At 41.7% G+C, this 13,224-nt stretch overlaps 1 protein-coding gene across 1 annotated transcript in view; it reads left to right on the top strand.

Annotated features, from left to right (window-relative positions):
• The first annotated feature begins 824 nt into the window (after positions 1-824).
• The window catches only part of PPP2R5C (protein phosphatase 2 regulatory subunit B'gamma), an 83,307-nt gene continuing 70,907 nt past the window's right edge, over positions 825-13,224 (top strand). The window contains exons 1-2 of the mRNA XM_065635996.1: positions 825-899; positions 2,544-2,609. Of these exons, the coding sequence (XP_065492068.1) occupies positions 873-899; positions 2,544-2,609 (93 nt within the window). The 5' untranslated portion in view covers positions 825-872. The remainder of the gene's footprint in view (positions 900-2,543; positions 2,610-13,224) is intronic.

Here is a 13,224-nt window from a genome sequence, read left to right as displayed (position 1 = left end):
CATCAGCACACGGGCTTTTAAAGACAATCAAGGGATAAAGATACTACTACAAAATCACGCTGCAACTGTTCAAAGCTCACCTTTTTCTTGCCCATACACTGCAAGCATACATTGAAGTCCTCAAAGTGATGATGACCACACTGGATTTGTATGAGAGGGCCAGCATGCTTCAGATCTGCCTTACAGGGTTTGGCTGGTTGGTTTTTTTGCTTCCTTAAACATTTGCCGCTCGCAAGTGAGAGGCTCCCGGACCCCGCACGGCGGCCCCAGCTTTCCCTGCGCCCACCGGGCGCGGAGCAGCCACCCAGCTGCTCCCCTCAGGCTGCCACCGGAGCCCGTCCCCTCAGTCAAGAGCGGGCTCCGGTGGGCGGCTGGGGGGGCACAGGGACCGCTCAGCTCCCGCGGAGCGCCACTGGCTGAGGGAGGCCCCGGGCACCGAGAGCACGGAATACACGTCTACCCTATCCTCAGAGACGCGCAGGTATTAGGGCGCGGGGGCGGAACAGCTCAGCCCGCGGGGCCCACCCCAGGGCGTGGCTGGAGCCGCGGGACCCGCCCCGCAGCCCGGGCAGGGCCGGGACACCCCCGGGCGCAGCGCGGCCGCCGCTCGGGAGCCCGACGGGCGGGGCGGGAAGCCGCCGCCAGCCCCGCCTGCGAGGTGACGTTCTGGGAGCCGCGGCTCACGTGACGCGGGCAGCCAATGGGGAGGCAGCGGCCCGCTCGCGGCGGGTGGAGGAGGAAGGGGGTGGGGGGAGAGCCGAGGCCGCCGCCGCGGAGGACGGGGGGAGCGGCAGCGGCAGCGCGGGGCGGGCGCAGCGCGGAGCGGGGCCGCCGGGGGTTGCGCCTCGCCGGCCGCGGCGCGTGGAGCGGCCATGCCGAATAAAAACAAGAAGGAGAAAGTGAGTCGGTGGAGTCGTGAGGGAGGGGGGCGGTCGGGCCCCGCGGGGAGGCTGTGGGGCGCAGGCCCCGCGGGGAGGAGGGGCCTGGGGCAGAGCGCGGCGGGGTGCGGGGGGGGGCGGCAGCGGCGAGTGGAGCCCGGCGCCGAAGCGGGGAGGCAGGGCGCTCCCCGCCGCTGGGGAGAACCGGCCGAGGGGCGGCCCCCTGCCTTGAGCCGGGTACTGGGGAGGGGGCAGCTCCCGGTGGGGCCTAGTCCGCGGGGTGCCGTGGCGGCCGGGAGGGCGCGTTCCGGTATCGTCCCGCCGGGCCCCGGGGGTCCGGCCCGCCGGAGCGGGGGCGAGGAGCCCGCGGCGGGCGGGTGCGGAGTGGGGGGCAGCCGGAGGGAGAGAGTCGGTAGAGGGAGGCCGTGGTTTGGCGTGTGGGGGAGTGCGGGAGGGAGGGGATGGGAAACGTGTCCTCCGCCGTGCCCGGCGGAAGGTGAGCGCGGAGCGGGGGCCTCTTACTTGGGGGCCGGCCCGGGCGAGTTGGGTTGGGGGGCGAAAAGGGTGATTTTCACCGAGGGAGTCTGTCCCCACAGCTGCTTTCCCGGTCCCCGTCCCGGGAAGTTTCGCTGCTGCGTGGCCCTGGCTGCAGTTGAAGTTGTGCTTAGGGGGATCACCATAACCACTCAAGGAGCACTAGTCGCTACTCGAAGTCTTTTCACCTCCTTTCCCTGACAATGGGAGAGGATCTGGTTTTGGCACCGCTTTGCATCAGTTTCCCCTGGTGCTCCCAGGAGTGATTTGTCTGGCAGCTGCGAAAGGAGCTTCCAAAAGGAATGTTTGCAGAAAACTTCTAAATCCCACAGAAAGTTAACTGGATTGCACTTTATTTTATGTGGTAGGCAATTAGCCATATGAGTGGAAGTCAGAAACTGAAGTATACGGCCTGCCTCATCCAGCTGCTATCTCTCTAGACCTTTTCTGTTTGGTTGACTTCTGCTTGTCTTTTAGTTTTTCAACATCCTTTTGAAATTAGATGTAGGGAGTTGTGGTTTGTGGGCGTTTGTTTAACTTTTTCCCCAATACCCTTGCCGGCTTTCATATTAAGAAACATTCAAACTTTACTTTCCTGAGAATAACATATCTCAAAAATATACTGTGGGTGAAGGATACAAGTTCAATACAATGCTGGGAGGGAGAAATGTGTGTTGTGGGCCTAGTAGTATTAGAATTTTTAGCCTCTAGAACAAACAAAATACTGAAGTGTAAAATGTGCACTGCACTGGTGCTGGTTTCAAAGCTATTCTAAATATAGAGATTCTTGAAGCTAAAAGCGAAAGAGAGCAAGGGTAAGTTCTTAGACAGGATTCAAATCACTTGCATTCTTTGTCCCTGCATGCTTACCTGTATGAAAGCTTATCTTTATATACTTATGGGTGAATTTTGAAGCATAAATGAAATTCCAAAACATTTCTTTAGAGGAAAAATGTTTAAAGCAGATTTGTAGAGACTGATAGTTCAGTATTAACATTTTACAATAAAACAGCATCATTTTTGCCCCATTAGTTTCAATATTCTTATTGAGTGTCTAAAAAAAGATTTCTTGACTTGAAAATATATGTAGATCTTCTTTTCAACTAAGACTGCAAACTTTTTGTTTTTAAGGAACCTGCAAAATCAGCCAAGAGTGGAAAAAGTGGCAAAGATGGACAAGATAACCAAGAACATGAGGTAAATATTGCTAAAATACGTAGCCTTTTTTTTTCAGGCAAATTTGTCATGACTCTTGAAGAGTGTTTTAAGTTTTTCTAGGCTGTTATAATTTTGACATGACAGGTGGCTGTGAGGAAGGTGATTGTGGAACTATTGCCCTGGTATTTGGCAAAAAGTGTTTTTAAGACTTAAGAGGCTTTTGAGGAAGTTAATTTTATTTAGAGTAAATAAATGCTTGCTTGCTACAGTCTTAAATATCTATATATTTTTCTTTCTGGTTATGAGGTGTACATCTATCTTATTTTCTAGTCTTATTGTGAGGTTTTGGGCTTGTCTTCTCATTGATGATTACAGTTTTTATAGTTCTCTGTAATTCCCAGAGCTATCCTCTCTCAAGCTGTCAATGTTGGCATGTCAGTTAAGTGTCAGTAGCCTGTTGTACTGTCAGGAGACCTTGGGCTTAATCAAAGGCTGCCGGTTGTTTTGTTGTGTGATTTCTTTTTATAGGTATACAATAGAGTGTTCCATTTCTGACTGATTATTCTGTTGTTGATGCTGATTTCCACCCCCCCACCCGCTTCTGCATTGCTCTGTTTTGCCTACCAGTAAGATGCAGTGACTTGTAAGAGGTCAATTAAGTCACTCCCTTTCCCACATCAATCCAGAAACCTGGAATTAATAGATTTGCTTCATTTGGAAGTCTACTGTTTAGGTGGATTCTGAAATTTCCTTTAAAATACCAGTCTGAATGTAAAATGCTACACTGAAAAGCATATGTTTTTCAGCTTGTAAACCATGTGTCTTGATACTGAAAGATGATGTTTAAGAACAAAATACTGATCCAGCTTTACCGTTTTTCCTTCCCTGAACTGACTCTTGGGACTAGGCAGGTGGGTATATTTAGTATACTCTTTCTGATGCACTTCAATGAGGTCTCGTTTGTTGTGCAGGAAGATGCATACTACTGTCATAAATTAAGAAGATCTTAACTTGAAAATGGAAGTATTTTGGCAAATTCAAATAAGTGATTGAGTTTTGGTGGTGGGAACCTAGCTACTAGGAGTGATCTTAGCTACTAGGAAAGCTCTTAGAATGAAGTAAGAAACATGTCAGTGTAGTTGTTGTAATGGTGTAAATAGATGTACTTTATTGTGATATGTTCCGTCTTTCCAGGATATTGCTGTGACATTGAAAAGAGTATTGCTTCTTGTCTGTAATTTTAGTTCCTGTGCAATTGTAAGGCTCGTCATTATCAGCATCTTGGCTGTACATTTATTGACTGCTTATTTTCTCAAGCTTCTGAATAACAAGCTGCTGAGACTAAAACTGATTTTCTTATTCATTCTTCATACTTCAGGATAGAGTGTAAAGCTCCCATAATGAATTAGTGGAGAGCTTTAAATGTTAACTGAAAATGTATGTGCTGTTTTTGTAATGTATTTCTGTGTTTGTAGGTCTAGCTTTTTTTTAACTTAAAATGTAAGAGATGAATTCTCAATAGGAGACTGTCATAATGTTCGTGCATTTTTCTTTTTCTGTTGTTCTCGTAGGTAGAATTTCCAATGAAAAGTACAGTTTACTTATCTATGATACTTAATCCTATGTGAGTAGGGGCAGAATGGGAAAGAGATTGGCAATATGACTGACACATATGATAGGATTACCATTCCCAGTGGGCATTATTTAGTCTCCATACACTCTTGAACACCTCAGTGCTTGACTCATTATCTTAACTAATAGAATAATTGCATGCAAATAGTAATGGAGAGTTTCCATTCTAATGTGATTGGCTGTAATCATGATGTGTGTTAGCTGGTGCTTATATGAGCAGAAAGGAGGCTATTTGTTAACATAGTGAAGATTAGTAAATATAAAATACTCTGGAACACACTGTAAATGCAATTTTAGAGTTGTTTGTTTTTCTCTTTAAAGAAGGTGGCCATCAAGTTCCTTGTGTGTTTTAACATGGCTTTTAAAAATCTTCTAGACTATGAGTAGATTTTGAAATATGCTGGTTCATTTCATTATTTTTTTCTCAAAATGCATTTAGTGCATATGCATTCAATGCAAATGACAGATTGTGAAGACTAGAAACTGTCTGCTGTTCAAAGAACAGGGACAACACAAGCAACAGCATCCCACAAATATTTTATTTATAGACACTTTTATAGCACTTAACTAAATTCACGATGCCTTGGACTTCTATAGATAAAAAAGTACAACAGATCTTAATATGTACAGAAATATTACAAAACACTAAAGTGTCTTTCCTGTCTTGCAGTCAGAGAAATGAGATTTCAGTTGAGTGAAGGTGTACAGCAGGTTTGAAAAGGGATGGAGATGATTCCTGGTATGCCAGGTCAGGATGCTCATGCTAAAAGGGGGTGGAAGTGACTTAACCTGATGCTTGTCTCAGTTTAAATTTTCAGCAGTAGCCCCTGAGCATGTAGCACTTGCTGAAGTACTAAGCAGTAGCTGCAGCACACAGCTGACCCACCGAAGTCCTCTTCATTTAAGTCTCAAAGAACCCCATTGTAGTTGTGTTTGAAAGCAAGGTCCATCTTCCCTGTTTTCCTGTCTCCAGCATTCTCACCAAGCAGATGTTTAGGGGAAAGAATACAAGATGATGATTCATGTATTACTCGTGCCTCGGTTACTTGCTGTATTACCGAAAGAGCCATGCTGCGTAGGGAGAGAGGTCCATGCTGCTTCATACTTGCTGTGTGGTCAGTAGCTGATACTCAGTAAGAGAGATTCAGAAACATAGTAGGTGTATAGTCTTCCATCCTGGTATGCTTTTCTTTAAGCCAGTGTATGTCTTAGAATGTTACTTAGCTGAGGTGTTGTGTAAAATTTTTTTCATGTTATTCATGATTTAATTGACTTTTTATATTGGCATCTGTAGATTTTTTTTTTCCCCAAGTCCTGCTTAATCTTCCCTATCTCGGAGGACTTCTGCTACTTTGATTGTCCTTCTCTGTTTCTGTGTTCTACTCTCCTCTTTGTGGGGAAAGTTCTGGAAATGCACAGTATGTTGTTCTGTACCCTAATGCAATTATTCCAGTTTCCAGTTGCACATCTTGTTCACTTTTTGAACACTTTAGAAAAGAGCTAATATGATTAGGCTCCCGTCTAGTTTTAGTTTGTAACCTGCTAGTAAACATTAATGAATTAGACTAAATAGTTGCCAGAACAATTGATTCTAGTCCTTTAAGTATAACCTCTTACTTTAGTAATTAGTCCAGGATATTGGTGTCTTCAGGTTGCAAACCAAGCCTTAATCTGTTGTGTCTTGTTTTTCTTCTGTGTGGGAGTAGTGTCTCTACTCTGGTAAAATACTTGGGGGGTTTGTTTGCCCAAGACCTATACTTGGAACACAAGCAAATAACAAAAAAAACCCCAAACAAACAAACAAAACCAAACACCAACAACCCACCAAAAAAAACCAACAACAAAACAACAACAAAAAAAGCCTGGGAGCGGGGCTTGGCTATGCCAACACTTGTAGCCATATTCTGTGTGAGTGTGGCCTTTGCAGAAGTTACTCATGGATAAGTCTCATGGATAAGCTTTGTTGTAGGGTTGTGTTTTGTCACGGGGTGTGGAGGTCTCCTTTTGAGTTAAGGCAGCACTAATGGTCAGTCTAATTACTTTACAAAGAGGTGGCTTGGTAATAGTTAATGATTGTTGAGAAAGATTACCTTTTTCTGTCTCTAGCAAAAACCTAACACTTCTAAAAAGGCAAGTGTTTCTCACAGTACTTTAAAAGTAGTTTTCAAATGCAACCAAGGGGAAGGAAGCTAAAATCTTAACCCTATAGACTTTTATTTCTGTTTGTTTTGCCTGTGGGAATGTACGTGCTAAAACTTGCACTTTTCACCAGTCACTGCAATGGTCCAGGAGCACCTGGGCAATTCACTGTTGTGGTTCACCTGAGGGATGGAAGGGCCAGAAGTAGCTGGTAACCTTTCATCCAAGGCAGTAGTAGGTGACTGGGAGCGATAGCAGCTTCTAGGTCTAGCTGGACTGATTTAAGAAGGCATGAAAATTCTAAATTTAAAATTGTATTAATTTTGAATCTAGGTGCTCTGTAGTCTGTAGAAGGGAAAGACTACTTTTGTTGTTTAAGAAAGTATTGGCTTGGTAACTTTCAACAAACAAGAACACAAATCATACTCTTTCTTCAAGTTCTCTGCTGTACAGACAGCAAATGGAAGAGTAATGTGGTTTGAGGAGTGTATGTGTTTCTGTGTATTATCTCATTGTTTCCATGTGCTACCCTGGTTGGTTCTTTCTACTTTAAAGGTGTTTTTATTGAATACAGACAAATCAAAATGTAATAAAATACAAACTGCAAGTTTTCTTGCCGTACAAGAAATTATGTGATTTATTGACATTGTATGTTGCTATAATCAACTATAATCACCCTTGAAACCAATTTTTAGAATTTTAAAAGCCTTGTTAAGTACTGATCCATGCTTCTGTCCTGCCACTGTCTCTCAGCCATTACTTTTAAGTAGGTTTATTAAACACTGGTAATAGCTTCCAGTGCAGCAGTTTCGTCAGACTTTGTTTCAGGGGCTTTTCTTCCCTGTTTGTGAAGCCTTTTTTATTTAAGAGTTATTTTCTTAAACTATTCAACATAGTGGTAATATTTTTCAGGAATGGTAATGAAATTACAGCAATCTCTCTTTAACGGGCTGTCTTTAAAATACTTCAATAAAAGTAATGATTTTCAGCTCTCTGAAAGAACTGTGAGAGGTGACTATCCACTTTCTGTCATCACCTTTCCTATACTAGCCGGCACAGAGTGGGGAAAAACTATTTGTATTCTTATTGCTTTTACTGATTAGATGTCTGCATATAATTGCCACTGTCCTTAAAAATAATAAATTTAAAAAGGGATGGGGCGTAGAAGTGGTGATGATTTTGTGTGTTTCTTAGCAGAGATCATATGTAGAAGTATACTAATGCTAGAAGGAAAATGAGGACTAGGCAAAAGCATTTTTTGTGTTAACAGGTTCCTATGATCAGTAGCAGCAAGTTAATTAGAAAGCTGACTCCATGTTTTCTATATACTGTTGATTATTTTTCTCACATTTCCTGTTTGTGATTTTCATTGCAATGCTATTTAAGGTGCTGTACCAGTTGTTAGCAACCCTGAGAAACAAACGTACCTGATCTGACCTTGGAGATGGCATATGGGGACTGTTAGACAGTGTCTAGCTTCTTTTGACTAGATATTTCTACTTCAGAGTTTTCGAAGTTATACTAGAAAGTCTTAGCACACTTAAGTACTTATTAGGCAACTCATTACAGACTACAGCAGAGGAGCTTGAGGTTTGTGGGGAGGGGAGAACACTTTTCCAACAGCTCTGGGGTTGTTCTCCCCACCTTGTTTACATGTGCTAAGACTAGGACTGCTCCTAAATAATTCCTGGAAATATTTTCTTGCCCCAGAACTTATATTCAGTCAGATGAGATTATCCTGTTTTAATTGTATAGTATGCTAATTTCTACTTGTGTGTGATTCAGTGCATGTGTGTATATATATAGTCACTTGTAAAAAGCAGCTGTCACTGAAGCTCTTTTCCATTATTATTGTTAGATGGATGGTCTCTGTCACTCAGTGGCACGGCATTTTTGGATGCACTGAGTTCAGCATCTTTGACGTATAAGATGCTAATGTATTTGTTGTTCTTCGTGGAAGCAAATGTCTTTTAGAAAGGGATATATTTAGCATAAATCAGATTTATCTCTTTTAATGCCTGAAGTATTCATTTATAGCATAAAATAATGTTTTAGGGGTTTGCGTAATACTCCTTACCATACTGTGAATTTGATGCCCATTTATGCAGCTGTCTAGACCGGGAATGGCTGATAGCCTGTGATAGAGCATCCCCAAGCCCCCAAGTTTTCTGTGGGCCAAATCAATAAACGATGTTTGTCTGGTGTATACAGTGCATAACAAACCCAGCTGTACTGTAGCTGTTCCTTCAGTAACGTGTCCCAGCTGGACTGATAGGCGGAGTAGCCAGCATTGTCATGAGTTGGTCCCATGCAGTAGGTAAGATTGATTTGGAAATTGGTCGTCTTTCATTTGAGACAAGAGATATGCTAATATCATGAAATGAATCTGAAATTTTGAGCCAGTCTTCTCAGGTTTGAATTGCAGAATGGTTATAAATGGACTATGCTACACCTTCTGTTTTCTGATGCTTTCTAGGGCTACTGGTTTGGGATTTTACTTCTAACATTAGCAAACTGGGACTTTAAACCAAAACTGCATATAGAATCAGGATGGATTTTTCGCTCCATGTAAATTAAGTCTGTGGGCTTTGGGGTTGCTTGCTTGTCTTCAAAATGCTGTGCCAACTTATTTTAAAAGAAATTATTTGAAAACTCATTTTCGTTCATGGCTTGCACTTCTGATTTTCTTTCCTAGAGAGAATTTTTTAATGGGTTGATATAACCATTGAAAAATAATTAAGTGTAGCAAGTGAATACGCCCTTAATACTAAATGAGGTGCTGTTTGCTGACTAGAAGGTTGCACTGTGTGTTGCTCTTAAAGCAGCTACGCAATTTTTTCTTTGTTTTTAACTTCTGTAATTTCCTATTTCCAATTTTTATTGACATCTTGCCTTTTTCATTTTGGGAATTGGAATATCCTCTGCATCCAAAATAAATATACCTTAATATTGGTTAGTGAAAAAGGCTACCTTAACACTGCTTGTTATGTAACTTTTAAGTTACATTTTTAAAACTAATTGACTTGATTAAAGAAATGTTCCAATCACTGCTGTACACAAGTATTTTGTTACCTAAAAGGAGGTGCTTCTGAAAACAGGCTCCTATGACCTTCTCGTTCTTACACAAGGGTGACAACTACTTGTGTAACGTACGATGCATGAGGTCTTTGGTCTGCAGTTTGTTTTAGTAGTTGCTGTCCTCTACTTCCTAATCGTGCTTCTAAACTCTGAGTCTTTCCTGGATGGAAACACAGCAATGAAGGCAAAGGCAGTTCTCCTCAAAAGGAGCAAAGTGGTGTTCAGAAATGGCTATCAGCAGTTTGTCTGCTGGAAGCATTGTTTTCACCCTTTGTTTCAGTTCGTTTTTCTTAAGGTTTTTTTCAGAAGAGTTAAGGGCTACTGCTTTGTAAACTTTGAGAGGAATTGGGTGTTCACTAATACATATGTGTAATACAAAATTATTAATATAGTTATCCCATAGAGAATACAAACAGTGAGAAAAACGGATAGCCCTTGAATCCACACATGTGTTCACAGACTTTACAACATTGTTAGTTTGGGGTTTTTTGTGTGTGTGGTTTTGTTGTGGTGGAGTTTTTGTTTGTTTGTTTTGTTTTGTTTTCCTCAGTTTCATTTGAAGCTAGAACAAACTTGTAATTTTAGAAGTGGGATGGTAGGTTTTGGTTTTTTGGTTGTTTTCCCCCCTCTGCCCCTCAATAGGCTGAGGGAGGTGCAATTGAAAAAAAAAAAATCTAGGAAAAAAATCCTGCCCCATTCCTGAATATACTACTTAAAAGATGACTGCCAAATATTAGTATTTGCTACACCTTTATAGTTACTATGATTTAATATGCTTCCTCATCACTACTCAGTTCAGCAGTCTGAAGTACCGAAAAGTAAACTTTTCTAGTGACAGGTACAATAAAAACATTATGAGAGCCAAAGATGAAACGATTTGGTGTAAAACTTCTTAATAAGTAGTAAAGATTATTATACTATTAAAATGCACAGGAACCTCGTCATGGACTATAACTCTCTTATATAACATCTCATACAAACAACAAATTGGGGGGCAGGAGGCAAAGCAAAAACGATTTTGATATGAGTATGTGAAGTGAGAAACTGTTATGAACGGATCAGGGAGCGCAAGAATACAGACATCGTCGGTAAAGCTGCGTATACAGTAGCCTTAGCTCAGAAATAGCTTTATATAATTAAAATTTCCAACCAAGTATAGGAGTAGGGACTTAAAGCAAATGAGATGAGTTTGTGTTTTCCTTCAAGTTTGGGAACCTTATGTATGTATACCATATATATGTATATGTGTGTGTGTATATATATATATATAAAAGAAGCACAAAGATAGCTTTTGGTGTGTGTGTTTGGTGTTTTGGGTTTTTTTAAGTAGAAGGGTGGTTCAGACTGATCAGAGAGAAATTACAAATTAAAATCAAGAACTGAAGTAGTGTAAGCCAGGCTATAATTTACTGAGATTCTTCATCTCTGTATTTATATAAATATTTTGAAGTAATACTTAGGATATTATCTGTTTTTAATCATATTTAATTAGTTAACTAATGGTTGCAGGTAACAAATTTTACTTTTCTGGGGGCATTTGTTTCTTTGAAGTTTCATTATAGAAGATGCGTTAAGAAACAAATGCTGCTTTGCTGCCCATGTTTGTGAAGTGCCAAGTGCTCACTGATGGTGTTTCAGCAAACACAAACCAGCATGAATCCCCTCACAGCCTGAGACGGGGCACCCTGTCACCTTTGCCAGTATTCTACAACCTCAGGCTGCAGGTCTCATCTCTGACTGAAAGGAATCAAATCACAGAATCACAGAATGGTTGGTGTTGGAAGGGGCCCCTGGAGATCGTCTTGTCCAACCCACCTGCTAAAGCAGGTTCACCGGAGCAGATCACACAAGAATATGTCCAAGTGGGTTTGAATGTCTCCAGAGGAGGAGACTCCACAGCCTCTCTGGGCAGCCTGTTCCATCTTTGGCAATTGTCAGGATTGGTTTGATGTGTTGCAAGTCAAGTGTGTTGCACAAAGCTGTGATAAAATTTTTCAGAAGATAAAATTTGAGTAGTGTGTGTAAGCAGTGAACAGGAAATACAAGCAATGCTTTGTGTCACGAAAAATAAATGTCAGCAAGAAAGGCAGAAGAGCTTCAGCAAGTTGCAGATCGGTCTTCTCGAATGGTTTGTGAGTGTAAAACTTGCCCTTTCACAGTGAAGAGGGCCAGGTGACCTTCGCTGCCCATAGGGAACTTCCCAGTCACTGATGCAATTCATCGAACTCCATGTTGTCTCTAACAAAACACTAATGGAACTCCTTAGTTAGACATTAAGAATAGCCAGCAACAGCATTGCTATATGTAAATGCAAAATCACAGTTGCTAAACAAGTACTGCAATGTAAATCAGTAAATGCTGATTACAGTGTGCTAAAATATATAAACTTTGTCATCACAGCCCTGTTGAAAAGCTAATCTTTTTCCTTATCATTATAACAACATGGAACCTCAAAGCTCTAGGATGCAGCTCTTGCTATCTTACGAAATAAAAACATAGTAAGTTACATCGGATAATACAGTGATAGTCTCAGCATATCTCAACCACTGAGATAATCTTTAATGATAATTAACACACAGGCTAGAAAGGCAGCCGCAAAGATCATTCTAGCAGGTGAATCCACGTATTATTCTGGCAAATGATTTTGTTGAGGAAAAACTGTAGAAATCTGAATTGTGGTCTGTGTGAAAGGAACCAGAGCCTTCGGCACCATAAGCTGCATTTCCAGAGGCTCCTCCATAGGTTGTGTGTCCAAACAATCTTGTGGCAGTGAATCTAGTGAACAATAACAGCATAGTAGCAAGAATCTTCAGTAAAGTGAGGCCTGTTTGCCATCCAAAATAGTAGTCAGTAAGCATGTTGTTTTCCTGTTTTGTTTTGGTTTTTTTTGACTGGGTTGTTTATGGATCAGTGCCCCTTTTTATGTGTCCAGATGATTAAGAATCCATATCAAGCTTTGGACAGTTTGCACCAAATCTCTGTAGATTGAAAATACTGATGTTAAAGATCCTAGCTAGTTGCTCTGTAGCAAACTCCGTACCGGTGATTGGACACTACTTGCATAAACCAGAATTACTGCAGACTCTCCGGATAGCTCCGTCAAGCCATTTCTTTAATAACAAGGGCTTATTCTGATGTTGTCCTGTTGGAAGACATGTTGATCTGGTGGTCTGAACAACACAGCACTGAAATCAGCGCACAAATCTTGCTCTGCTGGCAGTGTGCTGTCTCGAACAAGTTGCTGTGGTCTCAACTGCTAATGTAACACCACCAGCCCACCTGCAGGTATGCCGTGGATAGAGTTACCAAGGGCTGTATGCCAGGTGTGGTCTGTCCCTGTTCCCACCCCAAAACAGTAAATTAAGATCTCTGCGGCAGAGTTCAAAATTCCTGGAGTGTTCAGGGATTTTCACACTACTTTGAAGCTACTGCAGAGGGGAAAAAAACTGCATGGGACGCTCTTAACTGCTCTCTACTCATTTTGATTCCTTGATCTTTGATTTCAGTTCTCATCTGAAGAGATTAAATCAAGTTCAGCTTCTCAGCCTAATTACGTTGTTTATGTATTGGGCCTCAACTTCTCAGCCAAATTATTTTGATTACATACTGGGCCCTCATACTGTTTTGAAAATTAATTTGTAAAAGTCCCTTTTGTGTTTTCTCGTGTTCTTTGTTTAGTTTCAGCAAATTGTATTTCAGTTTCATTTAAAGTATATTTTAGATATAATCCAGAATGCTTTCATAGCCCCTTCTGAGGCTTCCTTGGCAAGAAATGAGCTCTTCTGGGTGCTATAGATCAGACCTC

The sequence above is a fragment of the Caloenas nicobarica genome, chromosome 5 (assembly GCF_036013445.1).
Source record: "Caloenas nicobarica isolate bCalNic1 chromosome 5, bCalNic1.hap1, whole genome shotgun sequence".
In the NCBI taxonomy this organism is placed as follows: Eukaryota; Metazoa; Chordata; class Aves; order Columbiformes; family Columbidae; genus Caloenas; species Caloenas nicobarica.
This window is presented reverse-complemented; position numbering and strand designations above follow the sequence as displayed.